Here is a 19,631-nt window from a genome sequence, read left to right as displayed (position 1 = left end):
AAGATGACACTGCGGTAACCTGCTGGTTCCCAGCTCAGTCCCAGGCAGGGAGGGGTCAACCACCTCACCTAAACAACAAACCGTTATGGTGACAGAGCTGGGCTGGGCACCCTAGAGGCTCCCACAGCCTCAGATTTCAAGGGGAGAGGGACGCAGGCAGAAACCACTGGACCGCCGCAGGGCGGGAAGAAGTAAAGGCATTTCCTGCTAAGGGAACAACATAAGCAAAGACGTAAAGGCATCAAGGCTAAAAAGTGCCAGAAAACAGCAAGTCACACCATCTGGCTCGGAGCTGAAGATCAAGAGGAGGCACAGTTGTAAGAAAAGGGAAAGAAAACAACTTACCAAAACCCTAGAAATGTGCTGAGGCACAGAGAAGTTCAATAACTTGCCCAAGTTCATGCAGATGGCAGACTCTGCATAGGCTGCCTGACTCCAAAGCGCACAGAATAACCACTAAGACGGGGCTCACGCCAGTCAGAGTGGCTGAAATGACCAAATCGGAGATCTCTAGATATTGACGAGGATGTGGAGAAACGGGCACCCTCCTACACTGTTGGTGGGAATGTAAACTGGTGCAGCCCCTCTGGAAAACAGTGTGGAGGCTCCTCAAAAAACTAACAATAGAACTCCCCTAGGGCCCAGCAATAGCGCTGCTAGGAATTTACCCAAGGGATACAGGAGTGCTGATGCATAGGAGCACATGTACCCCAATGTTCATAGCAGCACTGTCAACAATAACCAAAACATGGAAAGAGCCTAAGTGTCCATCAACTGATGAATGGATCAAGAAGATGTGGTTTATCTATATTATGGAATACTACATGGCAATGAGAAAAAATGAAATCTGGCCATGTGTAGCAACATGGATGGACCTTGAGGGTGTTATGCTGAGCAAAATAAGTCAGGCAGAGAAGGACAGATACCATATGTTTGCACGCATAGGAGGATTAGAAGGAACTTAACGGAGGACTGTGGGGGAGAAGGAGAAAAATAGTGGAGGAGAGGGAGGGAGGCAAACCATGAGAGACTCTTGAATGCCGAAAACAAACTGAGGGCTGATGGGGGTGGTGGGGAGGGAAAGGTGGGTGATGGGCATGAAGGAGGGCACTTGTGGGGATCAGCACTGGGTGTTATATGGAAACCAACTTGACAATAAACTATTTAAAAAATTTTTTTAAAAAAGATGGGACTCACTGGTTGGCAGCCTTCTCCTCTGGGCATATTCAGGAATGCCGTGATGTGAGCCCAGTATACCCAGAGCAGTGGTCTTCTTTGGGGTCGGGAAGCACTCTACTCCCTCCCCCCAAAACTCAGCAATGTCCCTGCTAGGGAGTGGGTTGCTAATATCTCATAAGTAAAGGCCAGAGATGCTGTCAACATCTACAATGTACAGGACAGCCCCCGAAACAAAGATTGATCCAGCCCCAAATGTCAACAAAAATCTTCGCCTAGAGGGACTCACCCACCTGGAGCCCCACTTTAACATCCAACCTGACTGGAATCATCGACAATCAGCACACTTGTTCATCCCCAAGGACTGGGGTTCCCAGATGCTGCTGCACATTAGAATCACCTGGAAATCGGGCCCCTGGGTGGCTCAGTCAGTTGAGCATCTGACTTCAGCTCAGGTGATGATCTCACAGTTCAGGAGTTCAAGCCCTGCTTCAGGCTGGTACTTACCGCTCAGAGCCCAGAGCCTGCTTCAGATTCTGTGTCTCCTTCTCTCTCTCTCTGCCCCTCCCTTGCTCATACTCTGTCTCTCTCTCTCTCAAAAATAAACAAACATTAAACAATTTTTTTAAAAAAGAATCACCTGGAAATCTTTAAAAAAATATATATTGATGCTGGGTCCTACCCCAGACATTCTGATTTCCAACTCTGGAACTGGGTGTGACCTGGGCATGAGAATCCTTTAAAGCCTCCCAGGTGATAGCAAAGTGCCAGAGTCTGGGAACCACTGCCTTGAGGAGGGGGAGGATCAAACTATCTGCTATGGACCAGAGACCATTAGTGGATGCTAATGCCAGAAAGGGAGGACACTGGAAAGTCAACACGACCAAAGACTGCCCAGCCCCCCACCAGCTTGGGGCAGGGACGGTCCCCACACCAACGTCCCGGGAACAAGACTGTGTGCAATCAGCACTAACAAAGCCTGCCACGGGCACAGGGAGGGCAAAGCTGGAGACGGCTTTGGCGTGATGGATTAGTCACAGCTGGCAGAGGCCCGGGGAGGAGGTTAATTAGAGAGCCTTTGTCAACTGTCTGGACAGGGGATAATGGGCCTGAACCAGGAGGAGGGCGGGAGAGGACCTCGTGACTCAGGGACTTCACAACCCGGTGACAGAGAAAGAACTGGACTGGAAGACAGAGAAGGTTAATTGAGAGTGAGTGTGGTCTGGAGATAGAGCAGGAAGTGATCAGTCAGCGGCTGAGGGCGGAGGTGAGCACCTGGGAGGGGGTGACCTGGGACAGGGACTCGGGAGTCAGCCATGGGGAGACAGGGAGCTGGAACCTGAGAGGGATGACAGTGCCAGATCAGAGGTGGCCCACTGGTGACCCCTGCGCTGAATCTGGCCTGCAGGGCAGGTCGCACGTGGCTTGAGTTAGCTGTCAAGACTTTTCCTAAAATTCTAGATTTCCAGCTTCCCTTGGACAGTGGAGGGTCTGGGGAGACGGGCAAGCACCCCTGCAGATGCTGATGTGTGCTCCCAGACCCCTGCCTGTGGTGGTCTTGGGCCCTGCCAGATGCCCACAGCCATCAGGCCGTCAGGCCTGTCCTCAGAAAGAAGAGACAAGACAACGTGCTAAGCCAGACAGTGGGGATGATGGAGGAGCTGCTGGGGGAGCAGGAGAGGAGCCAGGTGCTGCACAGAGCCAGACAGCTCTGCCCTGGTCCTGCACCTCCCCCCTCAAGTTAGGAACATCCCCGCTAGGGACCTCACGTACCGATCTGTAAACAAGGAGGCTGGCGCCCATGACCTCTAGCTGTCCACCCTTGTGTCCACTGGGCTCCTGCAGGCTGCCCAGGTCAACCCCTCTGGCCAGGCTTTGAGATGAAGCCTAGAAAACCTGACTCTTTCCAACACAGATTATCCTAGGCAGTGAGAAACCCCAACTACAGCTGAAGGGGCCAGTGATGACCCGCCGGGGGGAAGAGAACACAGGGAACAAGAGCCACCTTCCAAAATATGAAAGGGTGCAGAGAGAAAGAGGGATTAGTCTTGTCTGGGGAGGGAAGGGAGACAAGGAATGGCAGCTACAGAGATTCCAGATGAAAAGAATAGTCATCTTTGAACAATCGGGATTGTATTGTAATAGAATAGGCATCCTTACAAAGTAATGAGCTCCCTGTTACTCGAGGTAGCCATGCTCAGGTTCAGTGACTAGTTTCAGGGGCACAATGAATTCATATAGTAGCTAATTTGACTTTTTTATTTCAAGTTCTGAGACTCAAGGATTCCAGAGATCTGGAGATCTCTCTTAAAGGCACTCCTCCCAATGCTCCCAGGGAAAGCTATTGGGGATCAGGCTCTGGACTTGCCTTCTAGAAAAGAAGGGCCTAGATGGTCTGGAAAAAGCACAGGACGCCCCCTTGACCTTGAGCAGCCCCACAACTTCACAGCCAGACTTAGCAACTCCTGCTGCGCGGCCCCCATCCCAGCAGAGCCTCATCAGGGGAGGCAGAGGGAACAGCTAGCTCCTGGGGGAGGGCCCTCCCAGCACAACCCAGAGGGGCCATCTACATCCCCTCCCTACGTTCCCATCCCCACTCTCTGCTGTCAGCCCCAGAGGGCCTGCAAAAGGAAGGAGATCGAAGCAAGACTTCCCACATCCCCAGGCACCTCTAAGTGCTGCCTCAGCCCCTGTCCAGCAGGAGCCTGTCTGAGGGCAGGGGGGTCACACCCAGGGGTCCACAGTGCATGGACAAGAAGCACATGGGATGGACACCGTGGGGAGTCAGAGCCTCTCTTCAAAGCCCATAGGAACAATTCTTCCCCAGCCCTGGCCAAATCCAGCCCGTGGTCAGCCAAGCAGAGCCCTCTGGTCTCCTCCCCATGGGACCCAGAGCCTTCTCATCAGGCCAGCAGGCCTCTAGGTCTGGGGAGACCTGTGAAGAAGCTCAAGTACATGGCCAAGGACCTGAGGATTGAAGGACTCTTCCAGGGAGCTAAATGGGATGAAGGGGGCTCCCCCAAGCAGAGATGGGCCCAGGCTGGTGGGCCCCAGGCTGCCCATCTGCATCCCACTGTCCCGTTTCTCTGCCCTTGTCCCCTGCAGTCACACACGTAGCCCTGTCCCATGGGATCAGTAAGGACCACTCAGCTCACCAGCCACCTGGCAGACACCCCCACAAGGCCCCGGGGATAAGCAGAACCCCTCCTTTCCATAGTCTCAGACCCATCTCAGAAAGGCCCAATGCCCAGTGCCCACTGAACAGAGCTGCCAGACAGCTCCCTGCGTGCCCATCAGCAGACACTCACCAGACCTGGTCAAGACCCAAGGAGCTGCCTGGCCACTAAGAAACCAGAACAGGGACTCACCAGGGCCTCCTAGGCATGGCAGGGAGCAGCCGGGATGAGGGCTAGGAACATACAAATCCCTGGAGTTTGCAGACCTGGCTGCCTGGCAAATGGCACCTCCAGGTGCATCATCGGTATCTGGCGATGAAATCAGGCCACAGCCCAACTGGCAGCCGAGCGCCCACCCGCCTTGCTTCTCCCCGTAGCCACTCACGCCCTGAGACTCCAGATCCCAAAAGAGACATGTTCGTAGTTACCATAGGAACCCGCTAAAGCCAAAAAAGGCACCACACAGTCACCCACATGGGCCCTCAAAACTCATGTCCACCTGCACACACACACACACACACGCCTACACACACCTATACACGCCAACACCATGCTCAGGCTCAGGGCCCACAGGGCATCCGAAAGTGGGTGCCCTGCATGCGTGGCCCAGCCTGCTGCTGGGTACCAGGGCAGTGGCGGCAGCCAGCGCGTACCTGGAGCCCCCTGCCAAAGGCACCCTAGGAGCTGAGCAGGGTTGGGGGTCACAGCCCAGGACTACTGCCATGTCTGCCTGCAGAGTCAGGGAGAGGGCACTCCCTGGCCTGTTTCCTGGCCACACATCATCTCTTGCAACCTTTCACATGTTACTACTCTCCTTTGTCCCCTCTATGGTCCGGGGGAAGGTAGGTATGAGGGTCAGGATCTAAACCAGCCACCACAGGAGGGAGTAGCAATTATGTATTCAGAGCCTTACTCCCCCATCTCCATAAATGGCGCCAACATCTACCCAAGGGCTCACCCAGAAAGGTGAACGTCTTCACCTTGACCCCTCCCTTGCCTTCACCTCCCACACCCAAACCAGTTCAGGCTGAGACCACCACTTCAATAACTCTCCAATCTGTCCACTCTCTCCAACCCCACAGCCCTCGCCCCAGCCTCCAACCTCTCCAGTGAGTCAGCAGAGGACCGCCAGGACCCTCAGACTCAAATCTGGGTCCTACTCCCCTGCAATGGCTCCCAGTCACCCAGAGAAGCCAGCTCAGCCCTCCGCACAGCTGTCCCATACTGCCAGGGGCCACCCAGCCTGCCCCCTACTCCCACCCCAGTATTCCATCTGCTGGTAGTAACCGTCCCTGGATCCCTCCCACCCCCTGCGTTTCTCACCTCACTGTCTGTGCACTGTTGCTGCCTCTCTCTTCTTCAGGCTGACCTTACTCACCCTTGGATACGGCTCAGGCATCACCAAGTCTGCGGGAAACCCCTTCCATCCTCTCGGAGGACATCTCTGCCAGCCTTCATCACACTCCCCTGCAGCTGTCTGACTGTATGTCTGCCTGCCTGCAGGGCTGTAAGCCTTCATGAGCAGAGACTGTCTTTTTCATTTCTGTCTCCCCACCCCCCCCCCCCCCGCCGGGGCCTGGCACCAGGCTTGGAATGAGGTGCCCAGTAATTATTAGCTGAACTGATGCAGCATTCTAACCCCCAGAATAGCAAGCTCCCCATCCTTAACAACCCAGCAAAGTCTCAGCACATGCCCTGGATGTGTAAGAGGAGGTGACTAAGGGGGCAGTCCCAGAAGGTTCTAGAACATCTTGGCGGTACCTGAAGGATTCTTGTAATCCACAGTAAACAAAGTCCTGGTGGAAAATGGAGAAATTAATTGGTGATCATGGCCCTCAACCAATGCATGAAAAGAGCCATTGAATTGGAATCAAGGGTGGACTGTGGAGCCATGGCCTTTCTGGAAGGAAGGCTGGAGGCAGACTTGATGCACTGACCCCTGGGCCTGACTCTGTTCCCTCCCCAACATGAACATGTGGCCCTGCCAACAACACAAGAGCCAGAAGCAGATGCCTGTAAAGGTAAGCATCTAGATTTTGTGTGTAAGTCTCACAGAACGGAAATGGAAGCCCTGAGTTTAAAGCCCCCACCCTGCATGAACCAGGGCTCCAGCAGCTGCCATCAAGGACCCCAGGGGCCAAGAGAAGATATGCTGTGTCCGCTCCTGCCCTGTGGTCACCCGCTCCTAATAAAATGCTGAATTCTTAGCTGGTGAAATCTGAACCTGGAGGAGGGGTGGCCATGTGGGGTCATCTGGCTGAACCACAGGACACATGCGGTGCTGCTCTTAGCCAGGCTGCTGGGAAGCCTGCTCCGCCAGGCCTTCTCCTCTCTCTCTTGAGGAAGAAACAAGAGGGCACAGTCACCTCCAGGCTTCATCACATGCTTTCTCTCTATTCAGAGATGCCATTTCTTGTGACCAAGAGCTGGGACCACCCATTAGAAAGTTGGATTTCGGGGGCGCCTGGGTGGCTCAGTCAGTTAGACATCAGTCATGATCTCACAGTTTGTGGGTTTGAGCCCCATGTCAGGCTCTGTGCTGACAGCTCAGAGCCTGGTGCCTGCTTTAGATTCTGGGTCTCCCTCTCTCTCTGCCCCTCCCCCACTTGCATTTTGTGTGTGTGTGTGTGTGTGTGTGAGAGAGAGAGAGAGAGAGAGAGAGAGAGAAATAAATAAACAGAAAAAATTATAAACAGAAAAAAGAAAGTTGGATTCTGTTTCCAACAAGGCAATGGTTCCAGATTTCCAGATTTCCCAGGCATGAGGAGTGTGCCTGCTACTGGCTGGAGCATGGCTTACCAGCCTTGGCAGCAGACGCACACATGCACGCACCCACGCACACATACCTGCCCATCTTCTTTAGCAAAGAAGCAAGGGTCAATGAGGGAGGGCAGAGGCAGCAAAAAGGAGTGGAGGAAAGTTATCGGAGGCTCCCAGCTCAGGTTCTTTCTCATCTCCTGGATGCTGCGTCAAGGCCCTGAGCAAATCCTAGATACTGGTCCTACCAGGCTTGGCTCTCCTCTGGGGAAATCTGTCTATGGCTCAACTACTGCAGTTGACTAAGGGGTCAGCCCCAGAAGGTTCTAGAACATCCTGGTGGTACTGAAGGATTCTAATAACCTTATCCCAAGCTGGCCCCAGATCCATCTGCTGATTCTGCACAGGACAGGCTAACCATAATGACCCACAATTGAATCATTCACCAAACCTAGACTGAGAACCTGCTATGTGTCAAGCACGATGTTAGATGCTAGGAAGCCAGAGATGAAGTGTGCAGACCGCCTGTTTTCAAAAACATTCATTCATGCATGCATGTGTTCACCTTTTCAACAGTAAGTACCTACCATCATCGAGGTCCTCAGAGAAATACGAAAGGACAAAAGTCATGAAGGACAAAAGTCAAGAATGTCAAAGCTATGAGAGAGCAGGTTAGACAGTAGTCCAACAACCCTCCGGCTTTACAGATGGGGAAACTGAGTCTTGGAGAGGTTATATGGATATATATCAATACATATGAATATATTCATATACATATGAATATATATATGATTTGCCCATCTGTTGGCCTGGGGCTATAACTGGCCCTCCCAACGCTTTCTCCTGTGTACACTGCCACCACCTGCCTCCCCACTGTTCCGGTGTGGCTCCGTGCCCCCTGCACCACCTGCCTGTGAGGGTCCTCATCATCCAGGCACCAGACATGCCACTCAACCTGGGCCTCCAGCAAGGGCATGTGCGGTGAAGGCAGAGGTGCATTCTGTGGCCAAGGCCCTATACTAGATACACAGCCCCTGAGCATAGTGAGGATAAAAAAGGGGGAAAGCAGAGTGGGTGGGGGAGGTGCTGAGAACTACTCAGCTCCAGCCCAGAAGAAACCAGCCACGAAGTACAGACGTGGATTCAAACCCCAGCTCCAAGACTTACTGATGACCTTAACCAAGTGTCCTAACCTCTCTGAGCCTCCATTTTCTCATGGGTACCACACAGAGAGTCATAGCAGCTGCTCCCGGAGGCCGTTGTGAACCCTCAGGGAAACCGTGCAATGACAACTTAGCACACAGTAAGCGCTCAGCAGTGGCGAGGCCAGAACCCCCACCTTCAGAGCTGGATGGCTCAAGGACACCTCCAGGAGGTACATGGCTGACTGTCCTTGTGTCGAGAGCACCAGGTCCCCAGAGAAAGAGCTAATACAACTGGGAGCACTGGCCACAGCGCAGGGGTGTTTGGGCTACACTAGCAGAGAGAAAGGTCTCACCCAGCAGAGGCAGAAAGGAAGGTGGCACCCTGGTGCCTAGGAGAGGTGTAGCCTGTGTAGTTGGCTTCCTGAGGGACATATCAGTGGGGCGCCTGGGTGACTCAGTCAGTTAAGCATCTGACTCTTGATTTCAGCTCAGGTCACAATCTCACTTTTGAGTTCGAGCCCTGCATTGGGCTCTGCGCTGAGAGTGAGGAGCCTGCTTGCGATTCGGTCTCTCCCCTCTCTCTCTGCCCCTACCTTGCTTGCTCTCTCTCTCAAAATAAATAAACTTTTAAAATGTTAATATAATGGGGCGCCTGGGTGGCTTAGTCAGTTAAGCGTCCGACTTTCACTTAGGCCATGATCTCGCGGTTCGTGGGTTCGAGCCCCGTGTTGGGCTCTGTGCTGACTGCCAGCTCAGAGCCTGGAGCCTATTTCAGAGTCTGTGTCTCCCTCTCTCTAACCCTCCCCTGCTCACGCTGTCTCTCTCTCTGTCTCCTAGAAATAAATAAAAATATTAAAAATAAAATAAAATAAAATGTTAATATAATGGACCTATCAGCGAGTAGAGCCATACCCCGGGCATCCAGGCAGGTCTCCATATTAGGTACTACCCATGGAGGGGAGGGAGAAGGATGGAAGAGCAGGTACTGAACTCCCTTTTAGTCCCAAGGGTAGTGGCGGCTAGCTTAAAGCTCCTATGGTGTCTGTCCAGCCCACAAGCCACCTTTCTTCTTGGAAACTAACCCCTCCCACAGAGAGGTGACCACAGCAGCCATATTTTATCCATAAAACTTCATCTCTCCCGCTAAACTGATTGGACCAGGGGTACAAAACTGACCCAAGTTGGGTCAGTAAGATTCTCTCTCTTTTTCAACAGTTTTATTGAGATGTAATGCATACATCATACAATTCACCATTTTAAAGTATACAATTCAATGGCTCTTAGTATATTCACAAGGCTGTGTGGACTACTATCTAGTCCTCGGACATTTACATCACCCCACATAGAAACCTGTATCCTTTAGCACTCACTCCCCCTAACAACCTCCCCAGCCCTAGGAAACCGCGAATCTATTTTGTGTCTCTATGGAGTTACTCATTCTAGACATTTCATATAAGTGGAATCACACAATATGTGGTTGTGGTGTTCACTCAGCATAATGTTTCCAAAGTTCATCTACGTTGTAACATGTGTCAGTATTTGATTTCTTTTGATGGCCAAATGATATGCCATTGTATTGATGTGTCACATTTTGTTTACCCATCCATCTGTTGATGAACATTTGGATTGTTTTCACTTTGGGCCATTATTTATTAATCATGTCACCATGAACATTCGTGTTACAAGTTTCTATGTGAACATATATTTTCATTTCTCCTGGGTATATACATAAGAAAGGAATTCTAGTCATATGGTAACTCTGTATTTAACCTTTTGAGAAACTGCCAGATTGTTTTCCAAACCAGCTGCACCATTTTATGTTCCCAGCAGCAGTGAACAAGGGTTTCGGTTTCTCCCCATTCACACCAACACTTGCCATTATCTTGCTTCTGATTATAGTCATTCTAGTGGGTGTGAGGTAGTATCTCACTGTGGCTTTGATGTATATTTCCTTGACGGCTAACGATGCTGAACATCTTTTCACGTGCTTATTGTCCATTTATGTATCTTCTTCAGATATGATTTGCAAATATTTTCTCCCACTCTGTTGGACTGACTTTTCACTTTCTTGATGGTGTCCTTTGTAACACAAAAGTTTTTAATTTGGATGAAGTTCAATTTATCAATTTGTTGTTGTTCCTTATGTTTTTGGTGTCATATCTAAGAAACCACTGCCTTATTTGAAGTCACAAAGATTTACTCCTATGTTTTCTTCTAAGAGTTTTATAGTTTTAGCTCTTACATTTAGGTCTTTGATCCATTTGGAGTTAATTTTTGCATATGGTGTGAGAGAGGGGTTCCGTCTCATTCTTTTAGATGTGGCTGCAGCCGTCCCAGCACCACTTGTTGAAAGGCTGTTTTTCTCCATTAACTGTCATGACACATTTGTTGAAAAATCAACTGACCACAAAATTTCTGGACTCTGAATCCTGTTTCATTGATCTAAATACCATCCTTACACCAGTACTGAACCATCTTGATTTAGCAGCCTCGTACTAAATTTCAAAATCAGGAAGTACAGTCCTCGAATTCTGTCTTTCTTTTTCAAGACTACCTATAAGTTTAGGGGTGCCTGGGTGGCTCAGTTGGTTCAGCGTCTGACTGATCTCACTCAGGTTATGATCTCATTTCTTGGGATCGAGCCCCACATCAGGCTCTGTGCTGATAGTACTGAGCCTGCTTGGGATTCTTTCTCCCTCCCTCCCTCCCTCTCTCTGCCCCTCCCCCACTTGTATGCTTCCCCCCACTTTCTCTCTCAAAATAAATAAATAATCTTAAAAAAAAAAAAAAAGAAAAGAAAGAAAGAAAAGACAACCTTAAATTTCCATACAAATTTTAGGATCACTGGAGCAATTACTACAAAGAAGTCAACAGGAAGTTTGACGGGGAGGCTCTCCAGTTCCCGTTCAACCCCTGCTTAACTCTAGCTCTATCTCCTCCCCTGGGTTCCCTGAGACACCCTGGAACGTTTTCTGTAATTCCCTTAATTTTGCTTAACCAGATTACACTGAGTTTTTCTTTCTTTTTTCTAAAATTTTTTTAATGTTTTATTTATTTCTAGGAGAGAGAGAGACACAGCGTGAGCAGGGGAGGGTCAGAGAGAGAGGGAGTCACAGACTCTGAAACAGGCTCCAGGCTCTGGGCTGGCAGTCAGCACAGAGCCCATCACGGGGCTCGAACCCACGAACTGCGAGACCATGACCTAAGTGAAAGTCGGACGCTTAACCGACTAAGCCACCCAGGCGACCCTGAGTTTTTCTTTCTTACAGTCAGAAGAATCTTAACCAAGTACAAGAACACAGCCCTACACACTGTCCCAAACAACCATCTTGGTACTACATCCCCAGGACCAAAGCCCTCAAACAGTCCCCCAGATACCCAGTCCCAATACTGGCCAGTGCCTCTGGCCTTTCACTGCTCCTTGTAACTAGTTCCCTTCCAGGTTACACACTTCATCTTTACCTGTTAAAAGGGCTCTCAATAAATGCTTGTGAAATTGAACTAAGTATCCCAAAACAACACCATAAGAAATATTCCTACCACTTCACCCCACTTAGTAACTCTGCTTCGTGCCTAATTCTCATTCAATATGCAGATAAGAAGCTCTAGGAAAATCAGACCTCATAGGCAGAGAAGGACAAATATCATATGTTTGCACGTATAGGAGGATTAGGAGGAACTTGACGGAGGAACAAGGGGGAGAAGAAGGGCGGAAATGGTGGGGGAAAGGGAGAGAGGCAAACCATGAGAGACTCTTGAATGCTGACAAAAACTGAGGACTGATGGATGTGGGGGGGAGGGGGGATGGGCATGGAGGAGGGCACTTTGGGGATGAGCACTGAGTGTTATGTGGAAAATAATTTGACAATAAACTATTTGTAAAAAAAAAAAAAAAAAAAAAAAAAGGAAAATCAGACCTCAGACAAAGGATGCAAACACCGAAGTCTGAAGAAATTAAATGCCTTGCCCATAAGTGATGACTTGCCCTGAACTCTGAGCCACACTGATGCACACCCCCCGCCAACCAGCATAGGCACAAGTGCACCCATTGTCCCATCCCAACTTCAAGAGCTGCTAGAGAGGCTACCCCCTCCTGGCAGTCTTCTAGGGCTGCTCCCACTGCAGAAAGCTCTCAGAAGTCAGGGACTGTCTGCCATTCATCCCTGTCCTGCTAACTGCTCACCCTCACTGTTCCGAGCAAAATAGCCTCTTATTCTCACCCCCTATATGCCAACTCTCAAGACCAGCTATGCTTTGCCCAGGGACCTGTACCCAGGGCATACACGGCCATTGCTAGCAACTAAATGGCACGGCAGAGGGAGGCCGGCCTAGAAAACCTTTCCGCTGAGACGGGGCATCATAAGTGGCCCGAGCTGCCTCTGAAGGAGAGCACTCATTGGAGGAATTTCTCATGCACCAGCTAATTCACACATGGCAGGATAATATTTTGGGCTGTGACCAATGCTATTTTTGCCTCCTAGAATTTCCCTCCTTTTCAATTCACTCAATTGGAGCAGGTGGTTGGTCAGTACTCATTGCCCAGAGAAGGGATGAAGATGGAAGCCAACTTTTTTAAAGTCTGAAGGAGGAGAGGGGATCAGGACGCAAACACAATGGTTTGATGATACATACACGTGGAAAAGGAGCAAAGATGGTGAGGGAAGAGCAGGTGGGGGTTCTGGGAGAGACGTGTGTCTGCTCAGGGCTTCCTAGACAGATGAGCAGACATATGGCCCACCGTGGCAGACAATCCCCAGCCCCCGGATCTGGTGTTGAAGCCTCAAAGAGCCGCAGGGCTGGACTCCTCAGGATGACATTCATCTGGTAACAGATGACTCAGTGACCAACTGACCACATGCACACTGGGGTGTTTTATGAGGCTCTAGAACTAGGTGGCACAATTCTCCAGGTAGGTAGGAATGACAGAAAGCCCGATGGAATGGGGGCTTCACATAATAATTAAGGAGATAGGAAATAAAATTATCTTTCTCCCGTCCACGTTATGGCCTAAAAGACATGACCATACACATTACCATCAATCTGGTGCCTGCTGCTTCCATTCTGGCATGCCTTTCTCCAGACGCCCCAGGAATCAAGAGCCTGGCCCAACCTCTCCAATCCAGAGCCCCTAAGGCTGAGACGGAGGATCTGATAAATGCTACAGCCCCACTCAGGCTCCCCACAACTCCAGGGGAAATGAGGGGCCCAGAGGGGCTCTGGCCTGCCATCATCTCTGATTGCTACATAACAGGAAGTGACTACTTACTTGACCTTCAGGCTCGCCAGCATGGTCTTGTCGATCCTGCCAAGAGAAAAGCAAGGGCTTTGGTCAGTGCCGAGGCTGAAGGCTACCACCTAGCATCTGCAGGGGAGGTCCCAGGCCAGTCTAGACCACCAGACTGGCAGAGTCCTGCAGGGGACAGCCACTCCAGCCAGGAGCTCCCCTCCAGCCCAGGAAGAGAGGGCTGTGAGCTCTGGGAGGGCTGGAGTCACATATAACCCTACGAGGCAGGCACCGTTATTCTTCCCAGTTTAGAAATGAGCAAACAGAGGCTTAGGAGGATAACATCACTGGCCCAGTCTGAATCTAGGTTCTGACTCCAAACCCAGAGACCCTTTGTATACAGCATCCCCCTTCATTGCTCCCTTGCCCCGGCTCCACTGCAAGCCAGCTCATTGGTCACCAGTGGCTGGGCATTCAACACATCCACATTCCCTGGGCTTCCGCTTTGGAAAGAGGCTAGCACCCCAGCACCCCCAGCACCGGGACCTTTTCTGGGAGCTGCCAGTCAATGCAAGGAGGCAGACCCCACTCCCGAGACAGAACCCAATGGCAGGCTCAGGGTGCACAGACAAGCGGGAACTGCGACACGAAGCTCAGAGCAGGGAAGCTCACACTCACAGCAGGCTGTCCTGACAGCCAGCCCCTCCACCCCAGGCTGCGCCCACCCTTGCTGGAAGACAAGGCAGTGCTGTTAAGCTTCTATTTTTACCCCGTGCAGATGCCAGCCCTTATGGCTGCTAAAAGAGGCCCCTTCCTCTCTCCAGACACAGAAAGGTGGGCGAGATCCCCACTGTCAGTATCTCTTCTTGTTTGGGGGTCACAACCACCCATGTCACCACCACCCCCATGTCATCAACACCACCATTGTCACCATCACCATCAGTGTCACCACACCTCCATGTCAGCATCACCATCAGTGTCACCATCACTATCGAGGTCACCATCACCCTCAGTGTCACCACCATCTCCTGTGTCACCATCACCAAAAATGCCACCCAAATCACCACCACGTCCAGGATGCTCGAAACCCTGGAAAGATCTCTCAGCCACCTGATCCTGACTGTTCAGCTTTGCCACAAGCATGCACACGACTATCAGGACGGGACGGGAGCAGTGTCAGAGGCCACGCGGGGAGGACACAGAGCTGCCGCAGCAATCACAAGTCAGCACCAAGCCCCTGAGCTGGGAGGAGGGACCCTTTCACTCTGAGTAAACTCCCAGCACCTTCTGATCTCAGTTCCCAGCAGCAAAACAAGCCACAGCCCAAAGCTCCTGGCCCAGGTCCCCCCAGCTTCTTCCCCACTGCACGCGGGGCCCCTTCCATGGAGCCTCCACAACTGGTCCCAACGGGTCCCACATGCCCCCTCTCCCAATCAGCCCACCACAGCGGGGAGGGTGAATCCAGGAGGCCGATGCCCCCATTCTGCTGCAATATTTGTAACCCACAGCTACAGAGCTACCTAACTGTAACCCCAACAATAAGCCTTTGCATTTCATGTTTTCTCAAGGAATCCCTTTTAATTCTTATAACATCCTGTGCATAAGGTGGAAATCCCCACTTACACATGGGGAAACTGAGACCCAGAGAGGGGAAGTGTCCCATCTGAGTTCCTCAATGAGCCAAGGTGGAGCCAGCACTAGTACCCAGACTTCTGGTGTGGCCCCCTCGCAACCCAACCCACACCCCGCCCTGTGGCACTGCAGGTCACAGCAACCCCTGGCCCAGCCCCCACATCCACACCTACCCGGCAGTCTGTCCACAGGGTTCCCACGCTGGGGTGTGGCCGTGGGAGGGCGGGGCCTGTGGCCTTAGCAGGGCTGAGACAGGAGATAGGCCAGTAGCTGTGAAACAGCTTTTCTCTTGCAGAAAGCCAAGCTCCCAAGGTTCTCCCTGGCACCTTCTCTCTCCTCCCCACCCCCTCTTCCCTCTCCTCACCTTGTCTTCTGCTGATGCCACTGGCTATCCACCCTGGCATCCAAAGGAGCTTCCAAAATACCAGCCCCTGAGATTCTGTTCACCGCGTGGAGTGGACCCGGGCTCCAGGGATCTGCGCTTTAGTCTCCAAGCCTCCCAGCTGGCAGCCACTTCCAGATGACGCCTGCCCTAACCCTCCAGGCCCACTAGGAAGCCCTACGCCCCCTTGGATTCAATGAGCCCCTACCCAACGCCTGTCGTGGGCAAGAAACACTTCACTTAGTCGTTCCATGAGCATGTGCACGTGCCACACAGTTCCTCGTTCTGCTCTACGCCTCCCAGAGAAGGGCGGGTCTCAGAGGGCACCCTCTCATGGACTGAGCCCTGCTCTGTAGCGACCCCAGCCAGCCTGACTGGGAAGCAGACAAGGTGACTTGGACCCAGAGCTCACGCTTGGGACAGGAACCCCTTGGCCCCGCCGTCAGGGAAGACCTGTGAGTGGGCACTAGGCCACACTGTGCCACCTCTAGCATCATCTCATCCTTGCTGTCCCCATCTGCCAAACATGGGACACCCATAAGCTCTTCTGCCAGAGGACGGACGGCAAAGAGCCTTCAAAGAGGAGGAAAAGGGAAGTCAGAAGCTGCACACACACAGAGGCATAATCAGTCGAAGGAGTGGAGCCCACCTCCTGCCAGACCCTGTGCCCCCTCCTTCTGTCCCTTGCCTCTCCGCCTCCCCCAATTTGCCCACCAGTCTCCACACCAGGGCACCCCTGGCCACCCTCCCTGCAACAGCAGGAATATTTGACAAGGCCCCAGGCCCACAAGCTGAAAGGAAACCGATAATGAAAACCACTAGACCCCATTCCCCAGCTGAGGAGAAGTTACCAGCGGCTGGTAACCATAGACAAGTCTTTGACCTTGGTCTCCCGGGTTGCTGGCCCCCCGGGGAGGAAAGAGCCTCTCCCTTGTCCCAGACAGAAGCTTAGTGGCAAAAGGTGGCCCAGAAGCCCAGGCAAGAGGCACTAACCCAGCTGGGACAGAGCTGGGATTGGCTGCCCGGGTGGGGGCGGGACCTGTGGAGATGGGTGTGCCCCGTTTTTTCCACCTATGCCATGGAGAGGACCGGGCCCCAAGGTCCACTGTGCAGGAGATGCCCCACCACAACGTCATGTACGGAGCTGACACAGACAGGAACGCGGCACACCTGCACAGACGAGAGCACACGAAGCTCGAGAAGCCCAGACGTGCACACATACCTGTTCAGAAGCGCAGAGTGCACGCGTGGTCACACACACAGCACACCCACCCAGCCAGGCACACACTTCATACCTGGCTGTACAGACTGGCAGCTGCAGACATGCCACACACACATCGGAACAGACACAGACACACACGTTCAGCCACAGCCACGCAGCCTTGTTCACACTGGCTCCAGCTCCAACCTTCCTGACTCCCTAGGTCCTACTCCAGGGTGAGTGACGGAAAGCTAGTGTCTGGTACCCTGGCCCCCTCCATCCAGCCGTGGCATCTGCAAAGCCCCCCTACCCACCTGGGTCTCAGGCACAACCCTAGCCCTCTGCCTGCACAGGCAACCCCAGCAGACGCAAGACTTGGCAGCTAGGTTCGCTCCCATCCCTCCAACCGCCGTCCCATCTGTCACCCACCATCCGAAGCCCCCAAAGGAGACGCTGCGTTTCCTGCGAAACATGGCTGTGGCCGTGGGGCCCCGGAACCCAGCGATGTCCCCAGGACTGTTGGCAAAAGGGTGGCAGTGCAGCAGGGTCAGCGGGGCCACAGGCACAGGGCGGGACACTGGGCGTGGCACCTCCGCACTGCCTGCCCCCAACCCCAGCACTTCCTGTGGGTGAGGCCTTGGGGCTGGGAGGTGTGTCTTGCCCTCCTGGAGGCACCCAGGAGGCAGGGGAGGTCACAGAGGGCAGCTTCCCCATGCCCAGAGGAACCCGCAGCTCCGGAAGGGGCTCGGCTGGCAGATTGCATCACAGACCATGCTGGCAGCTCGGCTCCACACAGCCGTGCTTCCCGGAGCCCCTGGGAGGCCAGAGGACTCCCACAGATGTGCCTGGAACGGAGAGAAAGAGCTCACTGGAAGGTTGGGGAGCCCAGCAGACGGCCCCGCACCCCCGCTCCCTGCGGCTGCCCGGGATGGGACCTCTGCCTTCCTGGCCCACCGCAGCTCAGCACACACCAGATGAACCAGCCTCACACAGGTTAGGACACCCACACACTGTCCTCCCACGAGCACAGGGTCACGTACATGTGCACATACAGACGCACAGGACCCACAGGTGCACACAGGCATGCTGACATAAGTGTCGTTACACACCCACACACACATGAGCACAGGTACTGCACACTCACATGCAGTTCATACAGACTCCACAGAGTCACCTGCACGTACATCTCATATACACAGAACTACCCACGAAACAGGCTCACACATGGACGCAGACCCACGTGCACACGCTCAGACTGCACACACGCCCCTCAAGACATTCACACGTACCCACGCACAGTCACAGATCTGTACTTCTCAGAACCCCTCGAGTGCCTAGACAGAGGTCAGCAGTGGGAAGGTGACACGTGTGTGCAAGTGTGTTTCTTTCTAGCTGGGACAAAAAGCTAGCCCTCATCTCTGCACCAGTGCTGACCATGGCAGGTATGCAGCAGGTGCTCACTAATGACAGCCCATGGAGGGCCGTGGCACATATGCTACCACAGACTCGGTGGGGGGACACAGGCGGGGACGGGCCCCCGCCCTGCCCCTGGGCAGTGGAGAATGGGAAATAAAGCTACCGTGGCTGCTGCCACTGGCCTCTCTCACTGGCCTACCCTCCCCACAGTTTCCCGGTTGGGGTCCACTGCCACCCCGGGTTTTGGATCTGTACTGTGAGACCAAAGGGCCTCTCCCCCACCCCTCCCAGGTCATAGACAAAGGGCACAAGCATTTCTATGGACTCCCCTGAAGCAGCGAAGGCTACATGGGCCGTAGGAGCAGCTTCAGGGGCAGTTCAGGTCTGGGCGTGGCAAGGGCGGGGCCCTTTCCTCTAACGCAGCGGGCCTCTCAGCAGAAGCCTGGTCCTCAGTTCAGGCCGCATCCTCCAACCCCACCTTCACCCAGAAAGGAAGGATGGTGTGCTTCACCCTCTGGGGTTGCGTCAGACCACTGGCTCCCTGCTGGGTTCCCACCCCACGCCCAGACCTCTCCCCACACTGCACCCCCACACAGATGTTCAAAAGGCACCATCGACACCTTGGGTCCTGCCTGCCCTGCATCCACTCAGCCGCCCTCTGAGTAAAACAGTTCTGTGCTCCATCCACCCCCAGAGGGAGCACCTGGCCAGCCTGACCACCCAGGGTACCCAGTAACTAGCTCAGGAGTGGGCAGGAGAAGCCAGTGGACCCAACAAGACTCACTCCCAGAGCACACCCTTCTCCTGCCGAGGCTGCTAAACCATAGGATGGAAGCACCACGCAGAGGAGAGCAGGGGCACGAACGGCCACACAGTGAGCAGGAGAAGGATCCGGTCTTCAGGGCATCATCAAACCTCCTGAAGGGGCGCCTGGGTGGCTCAGTCCGTTTGGCATCCGACTCTCGGAATCGGCTCAGGTCATGATCTCCCAATTAGTGGATTCAAGCCCTGCACCAAGGCTCTGAGCTGTCAGAGGCTATTTCAGATTCTGTGTCTCCCTCTCTCTCTGCCCCTCCCCCACTCATGCGTGCCCTGGCGCTTGCTCACAGTCTCTCTCTCTCTCTCTCTCTCAAGTAAATAAACAATAAAAAAAATTTGTTTTAAATAGAGCTGAATTTCTCTCACTCTCCACGGAGGAAGTCCCAACTAAGAGGGAGAGTCTGATGAGAGCAAGAGTGAAGGTCAGAAAGGCCCATGGCCGCTCAGCCTGCCGCCTCACCAAGTCTGACTCCAGGCCAAGCACCGCGCTGGGTGCAGAGAGTGGCAGGGCGAGAGCCCGGGCCTGGGAGTCATGTGCGTTACTAACAACATGTTTCCTGTTGCAAATTACTTACTTTTTCATCAATTAGAGGGAGTTCAGAGTGAACCCATCATGGGAGCACGTCATCTGGCGTGCTTCTGTGTGGGAGAGAATGAAGTGGGGTTATACCAATATGCTGGGGCTCTTCCAAGCACGCGTCAT

The 19,631-nt window shown here is 53.1% G+C and overlaps 1 protein-coding gene across 3 annotated transcripts in view; it reads right to left on the bottom strand.

Annotated features, from left to right (window-relative positions):
* The window catches only part of RAP1GAP2 (RAP1 GTPase activating protein 2), a 187,628-nt gene extending 170,391 nt beyond the window's left edge, over positions 1-17,237 (bottom strand). For 2 of the 3 annotated variants that reach the window (XR_005531951.1, XM_039253300.1), the window contains exons 1-2: positions 17,123-17,237; positions 13,521-13,556 (exon numbers count right to left, since the gene is read on the bottom strand). Coding sequence is in view for 2 of the 3 variants with exons in the window: in XM_039253300.1 (XP_039109231.1) it covers positions 13,521-13,556; positions 17,123-17,166 (80 nt within the window). In the remaining variant the exon portion in view is untranslated. Of the gene's footprint in view, positions 1-13,520; positions 13,557-16,375; positions 16,418-17,122 lie in introns of those variants that run through there. The other variant, XM_039253304.1, reaches the window with a different exon arrangement.
* Between the last annotated feature and the right edge of the window lie 2,394 nt (positions 17,238-19,631).

Source organism: Hyaena hyaena, unplaced genomic scaffold, assembly GCF_003009895.1.
Source record: "Hyaena hyaena isolate Hyena2069 unplaced genomic scaffold, ASM300989v1 scaffold_10, whole genome shotgun sequence".
NCBI classification, from domain to species: Eukaryota; Metazoa; Chordata; class Mammalia; order Carnivora; family Hyaenidae; genus Hyaena; species Hyaena hyaena.
This window is presented reverse-complemented; position numbering and strand designations above follow the sequence as displayed.